Consider the following 19,239-nt stretch of genomic DNA (forward strand, 5'->3'; position numbering starts at 1 on the left):
ACACAACCAAGAATGTTTTAACAACTAAAAATCCACAAAGATCAATAAAATAATATCAAAGATCAAATAATATTTTTAATCATTCAAAATAAAATGAATGAGAAAAGTAATCCTTCGAATCTAATTCGCACTGTCACTTTAGTCACTGTCACTTTAGTCACAATTCACAAAATCACTTGCACTGAGTCCCGCACTTTGTATTTTCAATGTTTACAGGCAGCGCCGGTTTTATGCACTCACTAGGACCCCGATGGTAACGAATTTTAACTACGCGACGCGCGACCAACCGTTCCACGCGCGGTCGCGGAACGACTGACTCCCCACTGAAAATGGCAGGGCGTTGGAGACGGCGCTCGAGTGGGGGGTCCCCCGGCGATACTCCGCGCATGCGCACAGAACACCCCGCGTGCGCACAGAAGACCGCTCGAGTGGGGGGTCCCCCGGCGATACTCCGTGCATACGCACGCACACCGTCCATGCGCCTCAGTAGCAGTCCCGCTGTCAGAGGGATCAAACGACTAGGTGAATTTTATTTTCTGAAAATTTTAAATTTTTCAATTTCAGTGAATACCTCTTCGATTTTCATGCTCCCCTGATACTTTTGAAAAATTTTCATATTTCAGTGAATACCTCCTCGATTCTCATGCTCCACTAATACTTTTTTGAAATTTTCAAATTTTTCAATTTCAGTGAATACCTCTTCGACTTTCATGCTCCCGTGATATTTTTTTGAAAATTTTTAATTTTTCAATTTCAGTGAATACCTCCTCGATTTTCATGCTCTCCTGATACTTTTCTAATAATTTCGAATTTTCAAATTTCAGTGAATACCTCCTCGATTCTCATGCTCCCCTGATACTTTTTTGAAATTTTCAAATTTTTCAATTTCAGTGAATACCGCCTCGATTTTCATGCTCCCCTGATACTTTTCGCAAAATTTCGAAATTTCAAATTTCAGTGAATACTTCCTCCATTTTTATGCTCCTCTGATACTTTGGTTGTGGCGCCCTCCCTCTCTTGGGGTGCAGTACCACGATGCCTCTGGGGACACTTACACCCCCAGAACTGAGCCTCTACTTCCGTCAATCCTCTTTGGTTTATACCGCGGAGAGAGCACATGTGCGCATGCGTGCAAGTGCCGCAGCTGACGTCAAATCAAGATGGCGGACATCTCGTGAGCATCAAACGATAAAAAGGGAAATGTCAACAGATAAATGGATTGAAGGAGTTATCCTCGGGGGCTAAAAGTGCGCGGAAGATAATAAACAATTATTAATAATTAAAAACAATAAAGAAGATTAATCCCACATATTCACTCCATAGATAATATTAAGATAACTCAAAACTTTTTTAAATTCATTTTTGAATTCATAATATAAATTAATTTTCCGAATACATCTGCGCATGCGTGAGGAGGTGGTTGAACATTTATCCATTTTACAAAAAAAGGCGCCGATTTATCAACAACACTCTGCGCAGCCATAAAAGTTATAATTACTGGATTATTAATTGAAGATTATTGATTATTAATTCAAGAGAATTGAGTTCAGTCGTGAATTTTCATTGTGGGGGTGACAGTTGTTTATTTCCCTTGCAGTTGGTGATGAAAATCAGGTGATCATAACCTCAAGTGGACGGACAAAAGACTGGGGATATATATTAATTAAACATTGTTGTATTTTCGGGGAATAATGTCGGGGATTGTTCAATACGTCATTGTTCGCGGAGATTTGATGAAGAGTATGCAGTGGCCAGTGGGTGCTGTCATAGCTCAGGCCTGTCATGCCTGCACAGCTGTTACTCATCTATTCTATAACGATCCCCACACCCGAGATTATCTAGCTGACCTCGATAATATGCATAAAGTCGTCTTGGAGGTAATTATTCAAAATCGATCCTGAATTTCAGCCTCACAAAATCAATGCCATCTCATTTCCATTTTATTTCCATTTTAATATTTACCACTCTGTGTTTTAATATTCATTTCTTTGAGAAAATTACACATTCAGGGAATGAAAAAAATGATAACTCCGTTTGTTGCAGGCCCCAGATGACAAAAGCCTCAATGATCTCCATATGAAGCTCCAGGAATCCAAAATAGATCATAAACTGTGGATAGAACAACCTGAGAACATGCCAACGTGTCTGGTTGTCAAGCCGTACCCGAAGGAGGAAGTTCAGAGATACTTCAAGAAATTCAAACTGTTCAAAAACTGACAGACCCTCTAATTCCATTAAAAAATTTTCAAATAACACCTGAGGTGAGTGATTTCTATCCATCGACTCCCCACCAAATACTCAGCAATCGGGAAAATAATGGAGATATCAATACGATGCATAATAGACTCATTATATTTAATACATAAATAATATTAAAAATCATTCTGCATTGGCAATTGACGTACAATAATCAAACGTTAACTGTTATCTCTCCAGAATAATCGGATCGACGTGAAATTGATTAAAACTACCACAAGCATTTCACATGTTTGTGTTTATAGTTGAACTATGCGTTGTATAAATATTTATATATTATTTACATTGACACACACGGACGACTGACGCACTCACACTTGTTTTTTTTTTTTTTGGTGCTTGGCACTTGTAAGTACATTTATTTACAACACTTACTGGACAAGAACCTTTGAGAGTTCACTGGTTATACGTTTTCACTAGTTTTGACATTTTATTGGTTGGAAATTTAGTATTTCTCTGGTCTCTATTGATTGAACATCCGTTTTCTTCCTGGGGGAGGGATGATGCTGAATTTGGAGATAAATTGATTGACATCAATTGGCTCGTGATGAACGCATTACTGACACACCCTCGTTATTATCCAACTGCTCCTCCTCCTCCTCTTCGAGTAACCACTCGCGTAATATTCTGGACTGAAATGTCATATTGAGACTTAATTAGTCACATAATGGAGTTTGGTGAGGGTCAATGGAACATTTATTTCGTTCAACTAATCACAACATTTGATTACTCATTTTTCACTCATTACCGAAGTGATTAAACAGAATAACTCGACTTTTTATGAGTAAAATTCTTTTATTTGACTTCAGCAATTCAGCAATTCCTTTTTTTCCAGATTTTTTATTAAAAATTCCACACGACGAAGTCGAAATTCGAGATTCAGTGGATGAGCTTCTTTTTTTATCGAGGGAATCCCTCAGACAAAATCCTGGCAGTTTAGTTTGAATTTCTCGTTCACTTCAAAATTTATCCTCTCCCTGAAACATCGGGATAAACTCAAGTTGGAGTGAACTGCAAGCCGCACTGTAGTTTCCCACCGTTAAATTATTCAGAATTCAACATGAATTTGTAAATATTGAAAATCCCTGAAATTCGGTCAGCTGTCGAGCTCCCAACGATTTCGACTTCGTTGTGTGTTTTTTTTATTATTCAATGCTGTTTATTTTTCTCAAAAAAAAGTCGTTTTCCCCGGATTGCGGTTGATAAAATGAAAAATTTTTTCAGCTCCACAAACTCCATGCAAATTTTCACCGCAAATAACCCCTTTATTAAATAAGCCGAAATTACCGGGTGGGTCAGTTAGTTCTGGGACAGCATCAAATTCAACGATAAAAGCGTTGGGTTCAAGTGGTTTTGGTACATTCCATTAAAACGTATGTGCACGTTTTGAAAATAGGGGCTAAGATAGATTGGTTGCTTCTGATATTCAACCATATAGAAAACGGATGTAACCGGTGTAACGTCTCGTTAGTGTTGCTATTTCTCAGCCATGTTGCCACTGGGGTCCGTGTACTCCTCCTCGTAATCCTCTTCCTCTTGCTCTTCATAATCTGTTTCTGCTGGCTCTGGTCCCTCGTTCGATGGATTCGGTGTACTCAAGTCCTGTTAACCAAATATCCCAATTGTTTCGTACCCCAAGCAAAAAATTACACCAAAAACCACCGAATTATGAATATTAATCATCATCTAAGCGTTAATAATATTAAACATTTGCCTCTAATTTTGTATTAGTCATTTCGATTAAAAAAACATGCAGCTACACTGTTGGAAACAAAACTTGAAATTTTTAACAATTTTTAGATGAATCATTTGATTTTTTGGATATTCATGAGCACGAAAATTCAAACTTTTTAGGATTTTCAAGATAAACAAGAAATTTATTGAGAGTTTTCAGTTTAAATTCAATTGATACTCATATAATTGAAAATTCAGACGACTGTAACTGAAATTTCAAGAGATTTATAACAGTTTAGGTTTGGCAAATCTACAATTCCGCAAAGTCAAAGTAGTAATCGACAAAAACAATTAAATAAATGATCTTCAGCCTGAGGAATGCGGTGTTTATAAAATTATCATTAATAATTTCTTTATTCGACGTGAAAATGATGATTGCCGTCTTAAATGATAAAATAAATGTACCTGTGGTGCTCGCCAGCCGCATCCAGCAAGTGGCAGGCCATCAGCACCCAGAGGACAAGGTGCATCCAATCCAGGCACACCCTGATCACCTTTACTCCCCTTATCGCCCCTCTTTCCCTTTTTACCTGGGGCACCCTGCAATAACCACCAGCAATAAATCCATAAATTCCTTCACCCTTTGTCTGACCATTTTCTCGTGATAAAAGCAGAACAAAATAAAAATTTTCTTTGATCTTCACCGCGTGCAATTAGGCCAAGCAATAGTTGAATGTGATGATAGAAAAAAATAAATAAAAAAAAAAAACATTGTGAGAGTAAATTTTTCAAGTGCATTGCGCTCTCGTCTCGTCGTGAGCCTAAATTACATGAACAGTATTCCAGACTCGATGGAATGTGTGTGAGTCTTTGGAAATTTTGCTCGCTCTACTGCTTCCTCGTATTTTTTTTTTTTTTTATTTAATTTTCTCGTTAATTAAAGCAGTGGTTTTTGCGCGAAAGGGGTGACCCCTTGGCAAAGGTCCACTGGGTGGAGGGGATGGGGGAGAAATAATAGGAGGGTGTTTTTAGGGGTTTTGGGGTAGAAGCGGTGGCTAGGGGTTGCAACCCTCCCATTGTTCTGGGTGAATGCTGGTGGCACTGATCTAGCTTCGTCTTCTCTTTTTTTTTTTACTCTGGAGACGGCAAGAACGCGGGGTAAAGATCAATTACTTTTATTATTCGGGGAATTATATTGTTTAATCTACTTGAAGTTATTGCGCGGAAAAGAATAATTATAATTTTCATAATTATTACAGCTTCGACTTCAATTTCAGGAAGAATTATTCTCTCGGGTTAAAAATGATTATTCTCTGGAGTGAATTAATTTCGCGGGAACGGTTCATTGAACTTTCAATCATGTTTTTCATTTTTTTCATTTTTTTCATTATTTCCATTATTTTTATTATTTTAATTGCAAATATAAATATTGAAAATACTTTAGTGTGTGTAACGCGAGTCCTGAATTTTTTTTAAACATCAATAAACAACGAAACTATCGATTTCAGGTAAAAATGTCCTAAAAACTTTTTTATTGGAAATTTAATGACCTAGAAAAATAGTCCTCTGATGTTTCCCCGTTGAGCCGATAGTTACCGAGATAAATCCATAATTAATGAGTACGGTAAATTCGTTTGATCATACGTTTCCACTGGCTGTTAAAAATTCGCTGTTTAAACCGTGAAATTTTCCAAAAATGTAATTATCTCGGTAAAACATCCCCGAGACACAAGTTCCCCACCGGAGATAATAATAACCCCAGAATAATAATGAAGAGCCGATGAATTCTCGTCTAACTCGGCTTTGGCAAATTCAACGCACTTAATAACGAGACAGGGGGTGTTGGAGGGAATGAGTAGGGGGTACTTGAGGGAAAATTATGAAAACTTGGTGTGTTTAGTGTACTCACGGTATCGCCTGGGGCACCTTTGTCGCCTTTGGAGCCCTGTAATACGGTCACATTGCAGGAGTGATTAATCGCCAAGGAAGTGTGAAATTGTTGGAATGGAGGAGGCGCCGGATATCCGCCAGCACAAGGTTTTAGGGGTTTAGGTGTAAGGATGGTGAGAATAATCGTACATGGAAGACAAACGGGCATTTGGAATAGTAGAATCAGGGGTTGGATAGGGGGTGGGTTTATGTGGGAGTTAAGGGGAATGGACAGTTAGTGAGCAGACAAGCGAGAGTTAGTTTCAACTCACTCTGGTAATGACTCGAAGAGACTGTGAAAGTTTTATTAGGATATTCAGGGGGTTGGGAGGGGTTTATGGGGTATTTTCGGGGTTGACTTGGTGTGAAAGCAATACCTGTGCACCAGGAATCCCGTCGGTACCCTGGGGGAGATAATTAAAATTGTATCAATACCTTGGAATCCATTCAATTCAACGACAGCTACTGCTATGATTTATTTATGATTTTATCAATATAAAAATGGTCTACTCTCCTCGGATTAATTATTTCAATCAGCAAGTATTCGCTCCCTCCATTATTACTTTATTAATAATTAATTTTCATCTTACATCAGTCAATTGAATCCGAGATTTTTATTTCATTCGAATAAACCATTTTTCTGGAAGTAATTAGTGGTGTTTTTGCTTTTGACTGAATATAGTTAGAGAATATGATGCGAGAAGTGGGTGAATGTAATAAATTATTTAAATTTTATGGCCGATTGAGCGCTAGTGTGTTCGTGTTAAATAATTAAATAATTTTTTAAATTTCATATCTGAACCCGAGTCGTCGATATTAATTAGAATTCAATTAGTTTATCAATTAAAAAAAATTTTAATGGCAACTAGTAATCATAAAGCAACTATACGATTTTCAATGAAAGAGTAATTCCCCATTTTAATAAATATATTGATAAATATATTTGAAATATATATTGAAATGATTTTTAGACTCACCGGTAGTCCTGGATCCCCTCTCTCCCCTTTAGTCCCTGTCTCACCCTGGGCTCCCTGATAAAACCGATAATTAATCGATTGAATGGATTAATTTATCTGATTTGTATTGTTTATAAACTTACCTTCATGCCGTCTAATCCCGGTGGTCCCTGAAAGGAGTCGAACAAGTGGAAGTAGACAGATTACATGGAAATAAATGTTTATGATAAATACGATGTCCTCGTCAGAGTAATTATTAATAAAGGAAAATATTTAAACGACCGACGAGCGCACACTATGCACAGCTGACGCACAATGATAGAGTGAAATGATGCTGCATTAGGCTCTCATTATCAGTCCCCTTTGTTCCATAATCATCTGATTAACAGTGAAATTACGAAAATTTCACGTGTCTAAGAGGAACAAATGATCAGGCCAGTGAAGAGACAAGATTCCTCAATGCTATTTGTTAATTTGCACGCGGGTAATCAATATCAATTGTTAAATTATTGTGTTGTATCGATTGGGAGTCAACAAAATGCAGAACAAATTCGGGAGATAACAGGAATTTATCGGTTTAGTAGTAAGCAAATTGGCAACAGGCACATGCACATTCTGTTTATTAATCAGGACATTATGAAACAATTCTTCAAATTTCATCGATTTTGGCTGTTTGGTATTTTTTATAACGCGGCAATAATTGCCATCGTTTTTTTTTACTCTCCTCTCTGTCGATTAACAAATGTCATGTTACGCTTAATATTAATGTTCAATAGAGACATCAGAGACTCGTCTTTAGACTCTTTTGGGTTTAACATTAGTTTCCAAACAATTTTCATTTTACTTTTTTTTTTTCTCCGCACTTAGCAGGAGAACGCAATTGTGAGTACATTAATCTCGAGTGTGTGACGCATTTGTAGTCGAGTGTGCGTGTTTAATGTGTTGTTGTTGTTTTATCTTCATTCGTCTTTAATCTCAAATAATTAGTTTTTATCTTTTCTGCCAAAAAATCTTAATGCTAAAACGATTTTAGTCTAGTCTATATATAAAAGTACAACTAACATAATTGCAATCGCGCATACTTGTGGATTAATTACTCTAGCCTCATCGAGTACGCCAGCGTAAGTCTTTGTTCATCCATTGATAATTATAATTACAGTTGTAAATAATGAACAATTGTTGGAGGGGAAATAGTAGGTCTCGCTGAGGCATTGGTTTGTCGATGAATTTCCGTATCTCAAATGAAAATAAAAAAATAATGAGGAAAAACTCTCATACCACAATAAAAATTCATACGAGTCTGGGCGATTTCACTTTCAATTTTACATACAATCTCACTGGAGTCTCTTATATCGAATTACTAGCAATTACAACTTGAGTACTGAGTGACAATATAAGCGAATCGTAGGCCATATTTTTTTTTTTTCCCTCTCACTTTTCCATCGCACACGATGTTATACAATCAATGTATAATTATTTATACTTCTCATTAATTTTTTTTTTCCCTCAATCAACTATAAATCTGGGGAAAAAATAAGGAAAGGAGAAATAAACGAGATCTCGATGAATAGTTTTCTTGATTGCGCTCAATTTTCCAAACGCTCGAACATCGAGTCAGCAGTCCTCAGGAGGTACTACCAATTTCATTGAATATGTCCTTTCAACTCCGTTCAATTTATACTAGTCAATTCGATTCGAAACAAATTTCATTTCATATCTATCTAAATAGCCCCGCAATGTCGAGGTGTTTTTTTCTCTAGGCTGCGTATGGTTTATTTACAAGGTGCATTATTTATTTCTCCCTGGACGTTGACTCGTTACATTCGTCGTTGGATTCCCTTTCATCCATTGAATTCCCACTGGCTAATCATCAACACTGAAAATATTATCATCAATCATTAACCAGTGGACATCACCACGAATGGGACAAATGGGCATATTCCATGATTTTTTGTCTCTCTATTCATTACAATTGAATTTAAAATCAAGACTAAAATAGATTCATCATTATTGCCTTGAATAAATTGACTATTCAAAAAAATAAATAATATTCCACGAATGTTATTCAATTTTTCTAGAATATTATGGAATTTATTAATTGATTCGAAAATTGAAAAGAGATAAGAGAAATTCTTGAAATATCCTCATTCGTTCAGAAATAACATCAACTTTTTTTTTACGTTTTCACCTTTTTCTTTATAATATAATATGATACACTCGCTCTTATATCTCAGAGAGGACATATAGTTTGTATTTTCATGGAGTCAAAAGAATTGAAAATTGGAGGTATACATTATACATATTTTTTTTTGACATACATCGGTGTCATTGACCATCAGATCACATCACGTAACTTGACGTTATCGTCGAACATTTCGAAATAATGTATTTTTTCATAGAATACAAGTAGAACAAGAAGAGATAGATATACAGACATTTAGGAATAAAGTTAGAAAGTGAGCTTTTGGTAGTTGTTTAATTGAAATTTTATCGGCAGCTTTTTGACAATGAGAGCACCGCAGGGCCCACATTTCATATGGGGGCCTCTTAGAATCATTTATCATTATTAATTCTCTTTTTTTGTTAATTTTTTTTACTCATTTTTGGTATGAAAGTCTGTTGGCAAATATGAATTACGTTCAATTATCGGTACTCAATAGCTTCTTAATTGGAAAAGATTTTGTGCACCGGTAACTGCACGATACCGAGGCTTAATCCAGTGACAAAATATATATAAATATATATTTATATGCACGCGTCCACGGGGTGACGCTTATTTTTTTACATAATATGATTCTCTCTTTGAGAGGGGTTTGTCGATGGTACAATATTCAGGGAGGGGGATAACTGTCTTCTGTGTCACAAGTCCATAAATATCTCATTTATCGGTTTGTGATGATCGAGTATCCAATTATTTTTGATCTACTGGTGGGTCATCAAGGGCCCTTTCTGCTTTTAAGTACTTGGGTCTCTTGTTTTGTTTTCTTTTTTTTTAAATATTAGTGCTGTAATTCTTTTGGTTGACTAATAATCGTGCACTTGTTAGATGGGTTATTGTCGGTTATCCCATTTCAAGGTGGTGGCCTGGTGGTGGTGGAGAAGATCTATCCCCGTGTTAGTTGTTAGCGGATCACCATGGGCCAACCTGCTGTTAAGGCGTTGTCTGGGTTAAATTTCGGGGTTGAAATCGATAATTCAAGGGATGAGAGTATCCAAAGACTATGAGATAATCATTTCAAGTTCATTTTTCCAAAAAATAATCCCCCAAATCCATTCAAGAATTTTCTTATTGCAATATAATTAATTAGAATTATAACTCGATTATCCGATTTTCATAATATAATTTAAAACTCAAATTTATAAATATTTCAGGGTAAAATTAAATTCAAGGCGAAGGGTTCTGAAATATTGATGTTTACTGGTGATGAAAAATTAGTTTTTTGGATACTCTCATTTTGATAAAACTATTAAATTCTTCTACTCCCAATTACAGCCAGGATATTAAACTCGGGGAAACGTGGGATTTTTAGTTGGATGAAAGAGCTTATGGGTGGATTTATCAGCGAGGCAGTGATATATCGACGAAGGGGTATAAATTCGACAATTGAGTGATGACGGGTATTAATTAATTGTAGGATCGTTAGGAGCGAGAGGCTCGCTTTCTTACCGAGGCACCGGGTTTACCAGAGTCACCCGGTCGACCAGACTCTCCTCTCAGGCCCATTGGTCCCTGAAACAACAATTCCTTGGGATTAAATTCACTATCAATCCTCTTGCTCCTTAAACAATTGGGGGAATAAGAAGTGAACAGATGGGGGAGTGAGGGAATGAGTGTCAATCAAAGTTTCAGGGGTTTATTTGGAAACGTGAGTTTCTACTTACAGGCAGTCCCATTGGACCTGGATCTCCCTTGCTCCCTTTCTCACCCTGAAACATTGAACAACCAGACATTAGTAATTCGTTTTGATACCTCGATCTCTTCTTTTTATCCCCATGTTTTTAGCCAACTTTTTCACTGTACACTCTGGTCTTGTATTTTATTCAGACTCATGTTTATTTTAATCTACTTTTTTTTTCTAAAGTTTACATTAATTTCTTGACTGTTGTTTCTCCTCGTATTTCTGATTTTTCCTCGTGTTCAATTATTCATACTCCGAGGAATGAATTCCCGTGGGAGAGAAAAAAAAGTTGAATTTTGTGATTTTGTCATTGAGGGGGTGGAAATATCTGGGGCACTTGAGAATTTCAAATGCTCTTCAAACAATTGGGTAGATTGAAAACAACTCGAAATTCTGAGTTAAATGTATAGAGTTGATTGAATGCTTCTATAAAAAATTGGAGATATTAAATGGTGAATATTTTTTTAAATTGATGGAAAAATGAAATTTTGGGAGGAATTAATACTGACGGGTTCGCCTTTGGCACCATCGTGTCCTCTGTCACCCTTAATACCGGGTGGTCCTTGTAATCCTGCGGATCCAGGTGGACCTGGTGGACCAGGTGGTCCCATTATCTGTGAAACAAATCCAAGAATTCAAACAAAACTCTCACCAACGAAAAACAATCACCAGTTTATCCATGGTATTCGACACTCACCACTTCTCCAGCATTGACTTCAAACGTTCCATCACCCTGTAATAAAATTCCAAGGCGTGAATTACAAAGAGGCTCTAATTACCACCCCTCTGATTACTTCAACAAGTTGAGGGTTTTAAATAATTCCAGAAATCACTCACCTGTCTTCTCCTCAACTTTTTGTACTTCTGCGCAGTTGGCCATTCATGAAAATAATCATTTGCATTTGAAACAAATTAAAATGTCATTCTTATCTGCTGCACTAGGAGGACGAGAGAGTTTAATGCTAATGTCACAATTTATTTGATTTTTTCTTTTTTTACTGCGAGATGAGAGGAATATCTAATCGGAAAGTCGTTTGTTAAATTGCGCTGGTAAAGACAAGATTAAATAGAGAATAAATGGAGAGTAATGAGAAAATAGAGTGAGATATTTCGTCTAAAGTGGAGTACATGATTTTAAAAGGTAGAGAGTAAATTTATTTTATACCGAATGAATGAAACAATGAAAAATCAATGGGCTTCGTCCTCCTAGGTCTCGAGTACCTCGTGAAATTGAATAACTCACCGATTCTCCCTTCTCTCCTTTTTCTCCCCTGAGACCCGGTGCTCCCTGCAACGTAAAAGCATTTAGCTCACATCTCTAACTGTTGGCAATCCACTCAATTAGGGATGTGTCACGTGTTATACATACCGGAGGTCCTGGTAAACCGGGGGGGCCCATAAGCCCTGGGGGTCCAATGTCTCCGTATTCTCCTTTCTCCCCTTTAGGTCCTGACAGGCCCTGCAAGTCATCAAAACCATTTAATCACATCTTGATTAAAAATTATTTAAACATTCCTCTTGTCTTTTCATCTACTTTCATTTTCTGCAAATCATTGCTTCATTACTTCAATTTTTTTTTCAAGCGAAGAGAAAAAAATACCAGACATTCTCGATAGAAAAAATTCATAAATCCATTTGATTTTTCTGAAAAATATTGAAAAACTGGTGTTATCAGCACGAATTGCTCTGATGTACATAAAAATGAATTGTTCTTACATATGGGGATATTTTTAACAATTGTTAATTAATAATTTCAATTGAGGCAACGTATGTAGTATAATTATTTGAAAAAATTTATTGAAATATTTTGGATTTAATTTTATTTAGACTTTTATTTTAGAGTGAGTTATTACAGATCTTACCGGTTGTCCTGGTGGACCCTGAATCCCATGCTCCCCATTGACTCCATCGACTCCTGGTAATCCTTGCGCCCCAGAATCGCCTTTAGGTCCTGAAAATAGGGAAACAGATAATTGAACAGGACTGGTCTCCAGAGTGCCACCTCAAGCCAGAAATATCCGAGGCGTTAAAATACCCCGCTGGGAGTATAGCACCTCCCAAAAGCGTCTTGGTATCCTCGAGAACCTGAATATTAACCACTGACCGTACTCCAAAAATCAGGGGGGGAATACCAGAGTTTTAAAAAAATATGGAGGGCTCGTTGTTAGGGGAAACTCGGGATCCTGGGGATTGGTTATCGCTGTTGCTTAATCTGTTTTTGCTCTATGCTTTTTGTGAATTATGGAGTCTACCTGGTGGACCCTCTGCGCCTCTCACCCCCGGATCACCCTTGGCACCGGGTTGGCCTACCGCTCTCGTACAACGGCAATCTCCATTGATACCCTACAAACGAGACACTCAAAAGTTCAGATTCAGCCAGGTCCTCTGGATTTAACTTTTTATTTTCACTCGGGTTTGTTTAATTTTTACTCCACAAACAATTCATTAGTTTATGTTAGTTGGGTTCAGATTTCATCTGCACGAGAGAATATATATTTTAATATATTATAAGAGACTGATTCTAGAGGGAAATTATATATTTAATATATTCTGTTTGCAAGAGAAAAAATACGCGTTTTATTTTTCTCTCTCGCCTTCCGCACCTCGAAAACTATCGATTTTAGAGGAAAACATCAAAAGAACTTTTCTTTCATGAATTTAATCAGCAAGAAAAAAGTCCTTTATAGTTTTTCTGAAAAATCAATAGATTCCGAGATAAATCAAGAATTAAAAACAATTTTCAAATAGATTTTGGAAAATGAGATAAATTGACTCTTTTAATATATTTTTCGTATATTCCTCGAAAAAATCGGGATATCCCGAATATTTCGATCGTACGCAGAACTAAAAATTGATCTATTCAACTTCAACGTTGAATAATATTTTTTAAACTGGCAGTTTAATTTTTACTTGAAACAAAATGCGAGACAAAAAAAAAAGCCGGAATATCCCTCTAGTAAAGTTTAAACTCCGCTGTTTGCAAAATCTCGATAATTCTGTGTTTGAGTTGCGCAGAATTCCAGGAATATATAGGAATTAATGAGATTGCATGAACGAGGGAAAGGGATTTGAACAACGAGTGAAAATGAGTGTTTGAGGAATGGATGAGTAAAGATAATGGTAAAACACACAGATCTACACAACCAGCGAAACAAAAGATTAATTAATACTGATACACCCAGAATTCTGGATTAATCAAACAAGGGGTTAAATTAAAATCATTAAATCAAGTAATAGATACTTACGGCCATTCGCTAAATAAAATGATAAATTCGTGGTCAATTCCTCGTACCTTTTGATTAGTTATTAGTGGATTGTAGCCCTCGATACGAAGAAATGGAGGGGTTACTCGCTACATAAACACACATTAGTTACAGGCTAACAACTACTCCCTACTAATTAATGTGTACTCTGTCATTATAACGAGAGTCTAGGTCCATGTGTTAACTGGCACCACAACTATTCTGAATGATGATGATCACAGCTACCAGTGGACTAAAAATAATTTTCTCCACTGATTTTCTCGTCTCATTCGAGAATTCATAGTGCAGCATCCAGTGATGAAAGTTTATGACTCTGCACTCGACTTTTTATTTATTACTCATGATGATCGTTTAATTTGGACAAAAGGCGGTCTGTGAGACTCGAATCACCGGATGCTGCTCCCTCGGCTGATGATCATCATTACCACCACCACAACTATTCACTATGAATAATTAGAATAATGGAATTAATTATTACAACTGGATTCTCCTATTTTCCAGGGTGAGTACAGGTTTATTATTTTGTTGTCAGCTTTTGACGTTTGTTATTTTATTTATTTTTTCTCGTCTCGATGGAATGTGAAGAAGCCATTCGGCGGGTGTTTTTTACTCTCTATTTTTATTTATTTGATAAAAAAATCAGATGCCAAGGCTCATGTCACCCTTGCTGCCTCACCATTGATGAGGGAACGGTACATGATATTGAACATTTTTGATATCCGTCTGAACCCATGCATCCGGACGTATCGTAAGTGATAAAAGTCGTCTCATTTCGTGCTCGGAAGCTGCTTGCGACGCACGTCGGTCCATATCGGTTCTATCAAATTGTCGACATGCGCATTCTCTGGCACATGCACTCATGCGAATTATTCATTAAAATACTCATGCCTCACTGTTTCAAATTTTTTACTGAATATACTGAGCACCACAAAAATATCGGCTTTATCATTTAAGGACCGGTTAGATAATCTGGAAAAGATCATTTACTCCAAAATAACTCCTAATTACTCTGGCAATTAATCGTATTTTTTTTCAATAATTGGTAGCTAGCGTTCTAGCGGTTGTCGACGACTAGAGCGATAGCTAACAATTATCGGAAAAAACAATTAATTGGCGGAGTAATTAGAAATCCTAATTTTGGAGTAAATTATCTTTTTGAAAATCCTAATTTTGGAGTAAATTATCTTTTTGAGATACTCCATCCGGCCTTTAAACATGAAATTATTCGAAATATTACTGTGCCAGCACTTGAATTTCTTTTGCAAATAAAAATATTTGCAGACCAATCCATAAATTTTACTGAGCGACAGTAATTTTTTATGTAAAATTTTTTTAACAGACTTTTTTTCTCCCTGTGGAATTCAGTAAAAATTCCTCAACAGGATTTTTTGGAATAGGTTTGAGGAGCTGTTCATCCTGTTTAAATAAATTTAAACAAAATCAAACTGGTGAATTTTATTTAGAAAAATTATTGAAGATGAATTTTCGAGGGATTTTCGAGTGGATTTTCGAGTCAATGGCTGTTGTGAATAATTATGGAAGCGGTTGGAACAATTCGTTGGGAATTTCCTCGGAATTTAAATGAATATTGTAGCCAATGACTCGAAGGTATTTCCTAATGAAAAATTCAGGATGAATATGGCATTCCTTATCTCATCGTAAAACTGGGATGAACAGGGGACTTGAGGGATAAAGCATTGAATTTTGGAGAGATTGGAGTTTGGTAATGCTGATGTTGACGATTTTATTCGGAGGACCTCGCTGAAGCTTACCCTCTTGCCATGTTTACCCCGTGTGCCTTTTTCACCAGTTGGTCCTGTTGGACCTGTGGGACCTAGATCGCCCTTTTCTCCCTGAGGTCCTGTTACACGGGATTACATTCAATGAGAAATAATCAGAGAATCTTAACGAATGTCAGACGCCCCTCAGATGATTCGATAGCGATGAGAAAATGGATTATTTCAAAGCAAAAGATTTATAAAAAATGTTCTCGTGAATTGAGGACAGAAAGTTGGAGTAGAGAGTGAAGGGAGAGAGATTTGCATGGGATTTATATTCCCTCTCGTCTTCTGGGGGATCATCTCCAGTATTTTCATCTGTTCTCATCCTTGTCAGTTTCTTTCGCAATTATTATTAGCATTAGTCTTTCAGTTCTTCCCCTCGATTCAAAATACAAAAGATCGGGGGGACAATGGAGCTACCGGAATCGATAGAAAAAAAAACTGTGGACCAGACACGAGAGGAGAATGAGATGGAGAAATGACATTTTTTTCCCTCTCGATGCGCCGTCGTATCGGCATTGATCGGGTGCAGGTTTTATCGGGGTATAGAGGAATAAAAAAAAGTGTTAGGCAGATATGAGGAGGTCGAGCCAAGAGTATAACGGAAGACGGACAAGTCCACTGGGTGCAATCTAAAAGTTACAATTGGACAAAGTTCTAATTGGTGGGAATACGTGAGCGGAGACGAAAGCCACGATAATCGACACTGGAGTTTCTCCCAGAGTCAAAAGTCTCGGCCAAGTTTTTTCTATTTTTCTGTTTTACTTTCTGGGGAACTCAGCGTGTACGGAATTTTTTAAAGCTGTTGTCGCACGATTCTCTGTTAAAAGTTTATGCCCGGTAAAATGCCCCAGATTAAACTATCCTCACAGTATTTTAATAGTCTTACTTAATTGATTCCATTGCGTGTACAGTAGAATTATGTATAACTAATAACTATATATTTACCGTTTTAATTATTTTCAATTATGGAAATTTACCGATTTCTGTAATTATTACTCGAAAGCGAAACGCACAATTGACCCAATTTTTTGGGGGGTTATTCAATTTTGCGGATTCTACCCCTATGAATTTTTATTTAAAAAAGTATCGGATAGGAGATTTTTAAACAATTGTAAGACACGCCGGGAACTGTTTTCAATTTTCCAAAATTATATCTCAAGTTTGAAATGCACAATCTCAATCAGAAAGTGATTATTTTGCTGGTAGTTCTTTAAACTATTCGTTATAAAAATTTAAACAAAAATTGTCGAGTGAATTCTACACGACATCAGCCTTAAGAAAGCAGCAGTCGGAATTCGTTGAGTGAAAAGGTGAAGAGCTTTTTTTGTAGTTGCACAGAGAAAAATTTATAGAATAATTCATCCCGGTGGCCAATATCCTGTAGTGGATTGACTATTGGAAAATTACACTTGAAATTTGATGAATCAGTCAATATTTCATGGACTCGTCAACATGATGGATATTCCCGCAATAATTTGTCTGGATTTCCAATTTACCGAGTGCTCAATTATATTTGAAGTTGAATTTTCGTGATGAGCACGAAAATAAAAAATTTCATTAAAAAATTCCTGATTCAACATGAACTTTCCTGAATTCTCAAAATAACTCAAAATTGAATTCATATGATATGATTAAAAATCCAGATAATTTAGTGATTGATCCAAAAATTTTCACGAGTTTAGGACAGACAATTTTTTAAATTATGAAAATCAGGATGAATGAAAGTATAAATATTTCTGAATGCGTGATGGAGTAGCCGAAAAGTGATTACCGAAGAGTATATTTTCGAGAAGACAATGGGAAATAAGGGATTGGCTTACCTGGAGGTCCTGGGGGACCCGGTGGTCCCTCGAAACTCCCCAGAGGAATTTGCTTTCCATCCAGTGACGTCGTGAAGCCTCTCTCACCCTTGTCGCCCTTGTCACCCTGTTGACGAGAATAATAATAATAAATAATCTTCAACGAACAGTTGACCACAAAGATGAATCACAAGGGGTGGGAAAGAGATTACTTTGGTGTGGAAATTGATTGGTCAATTCACAGGGGAGTCCATAGTCTATTAACAACGTATTAGAGGCCCTCGAGGATTTCAGAAGTGCCCTTCAAAAAAAAAATCACCAGTCTCCAAGCTCATACGACGTGGGAACAGTGGAATTATTAATAAACAAGCGACACTGTTCCAAATTTTTGGTTGAGCTACCCCCAAAATTTCTGGTGATAATGATTTTTAAAAATTGAGGGAATCAAGAAAATTTGAAACAGTGAACTCCAGGATGATCTACGTATCGTTAGTCTGAGTTAGTTGTTGAAAATTCTCCGCAACCCAAGTTAACCCTTTAAATATGCAACAAAAGAATGAGTACAAAAAGAAAAACACCACATCATCAGTATAAACTCACGCGTCGTCCCGGAAAGCCTCGGATACCGACTCGTCCCGTTGCACCCTAAAATGTAATAAATACGAAAACAGAAAGAAATAAAGTGCTCCGGTATTCATGAAGTCGTTGATGTTGATCTCCTCGATATACATCAAATCCCATTGTAAATAAATTATAATTAAATTCAATCAGAGATCAATAAATTCATCTTTACTCAATTACAAGAAGAGCAGATCCATCAGCTATTAAAATTAAAACTCAAAAATCACCTGATTCTACTCTAAAGACTTCATCAATCCAAGAAAAACTCTTCAAATGACTCTTTAAGATTCAAATAAAAAAGGTTCATTGAGAATTAATTGCACAATAGGAGCAGTTGATAGAAAATTGACGGATTAATTTAATTTGATTATTGAATTAATTTAATCTAAACTCACTTTGATTCCTTGAAGTCCTGGAGGTCCAACTGGTCCAGAGGGTCCAGCGGGTCCAGCGATCCCCTGCTCCCCGGCAGGTCCAACTTCTCCAGGTACTCCCTGCCTGCCATCCTGTCCTGCCATTCCTTCAATACCTTGTGGTCCAGGGGGTCCGGGTGGTCCTGGTTCCCCTGGCTCGCCCTAAATTCAACCGAATCTCAATTTCCACCCGATCAATCTCAAAAGTCATCTGTACAACACCCATCCAATCAATCACAACAGATTCTCTCCAGATTATCAAGCATTCGTTAAGATAGTGCACTCGTCATAAATCAATCATAGTAAATGATGCACTGATATAAAAGCTAGTTTTCTGGATCGTATCCTCTACACATTACCTCATAATTAATTACGACTCCTTTTATCACAACTAGAATTTATCCGGACATAATTACATTATCCAATTATCATTTTTTAAATCCCCATTCTGAATGAAGGAACAATAGCTTTAGTTCAACAAGAAATTACATAACAATAACAAATAACGATAACAAATAAACGAAATAAAAAAACTAGTGACTGAAATTCACAGGCGGACATGCTGTGATGAAATAAATAAAAAAATTCATCAAGATCTTTTTTCTTCTTTTTTTAAATTATATTAATTAGTGGTGCGATGAGTTG

The 19,239-nt window shown here is 36.6% G+C and overlaps 2 protein-coding genes across 15 annotated transcripts in view; one reads left to right on the forward strand and one right to left on the reverse strand.

Annotated features, from left to right (window-relative positions):
* Positions 1-1,186: 1,186 nt before the first annotated feature.
* LOC105265947 (putative peptidyl-tRNA hydrolase PTRHD1) lies at positions 1,187-2,255 on the forward strand. The gene is made up of 2 exons (XM_011303781.1): positions 1,187-1,877; positions 2,044-2,255. Exons 1-2 carry the CDS (start codon positions 1,692-1,694, stop codon positions 2,215-2,217), a joined length of 360 nt encoding a protein of 119 aa, XP_011302083.1. The 5' UTR covers positions 1,187-1,691; the 3' UTR covers positions 2,218-2,255.
* Positions 2,256-2,329: 74 nt separating this feature from the next.
* LOC105265951 (collagen alpha chain CG42342) overlaps positions 2,330-19,239 on the reverse strand; it is a 131,358-nt gene continuing 114,448 nt past the window's right edge. For 5 of the 14 annotated variants that reach the window (XM_011303786.1, XM_011303790.1, XM_011303794.1 and 2 more), the window contains 20 exons: positions 18,577-18,756; positions 18,161-18,205; positions 17,582-17,687; positions 15,750-15,838; positions 12,967-13,057; positions 12,577-12,665; positions 12,084-12,173; positions 11,958-12,002; positions 11,552-11,578; positions 11,412-11,447; positions 11,224-11,328; positions 10,698-10,742; positions 10,483-10,545; positions 6,959-6,985; positions 6,837-6,890; positions 6,237-6,263; positions 5,840-5,875; positions 4,396-4,530; positions 3,544-3,858; positions 2,801-2,888 (listed from right to left, as the gene is read on the reverse strand). In XM_011303786.1, the coding sequence (XP_011302088.1) occupies positions 3,733-3,858; positions 4,396-4,530; positions 5,840-5,875; positions 6,237-6,263; positions 6,837-6,890; positions 6,959-6,985; positions 10,483-10,545; positions 10,698-10,742; positions 11,224-11,328; positions 11,412-11,447; positions 11,552-11,578; positions 11,958-12,002; positions 12,084-12,173; positions 12,577-12,665; positions 12,967-13,057; positions 15,750-15,838; positions 17,582-17,687; positions 18,161-18,205; positions 18,577-18,756 (1,416 nt within the window). In that variant the 3' untranslated portion in view covers positions 2,801-2,888; positions 3,544-3,732. Of the gene's footprint in view, positions 2,889-3,543; positions 3,859-4,395; positions 4,531-5,839; positions 5,876-6,236; positions 6,264-6,836; positions 6,891-6,958; positions 6,986-7,659; positions 9,964-10,482; positions 10,546-10,697; positions 10,743-11,223; positions 11,329-11,411; positions 11,448-11,551; positions 11,579-11,957; positions 12,003-12,083; positions 12,174-12,576; positions 12,666-12,966; positions 13,058-15,749; positions 15,839-17,581; positions 17,688-18,160; positions 18,206-18,576; positions 18,757-19,239 lie in introns of those variants that run through there. The other 9 variants (XM_011303787.1, XM_011303791.1, XM_011303789.1 and 6 more) reach the window with 9 other exon arrangements.

This window comes from Fopius arisanus, unplaced genomic scaffold, assembly GCF_000806365.1.
Source record: "Fopius arisanus strain USDA-PBARC FA_bdor unplaced genomic scaffold, ASM80636v1 scaffold00033, whole genome shotgun sequence".
NCBI lineage: Eukaryota > Metazoa > Arthropoda > Insecta > Hymenoptera > Braconidae > Fopius > Fopius arisanus.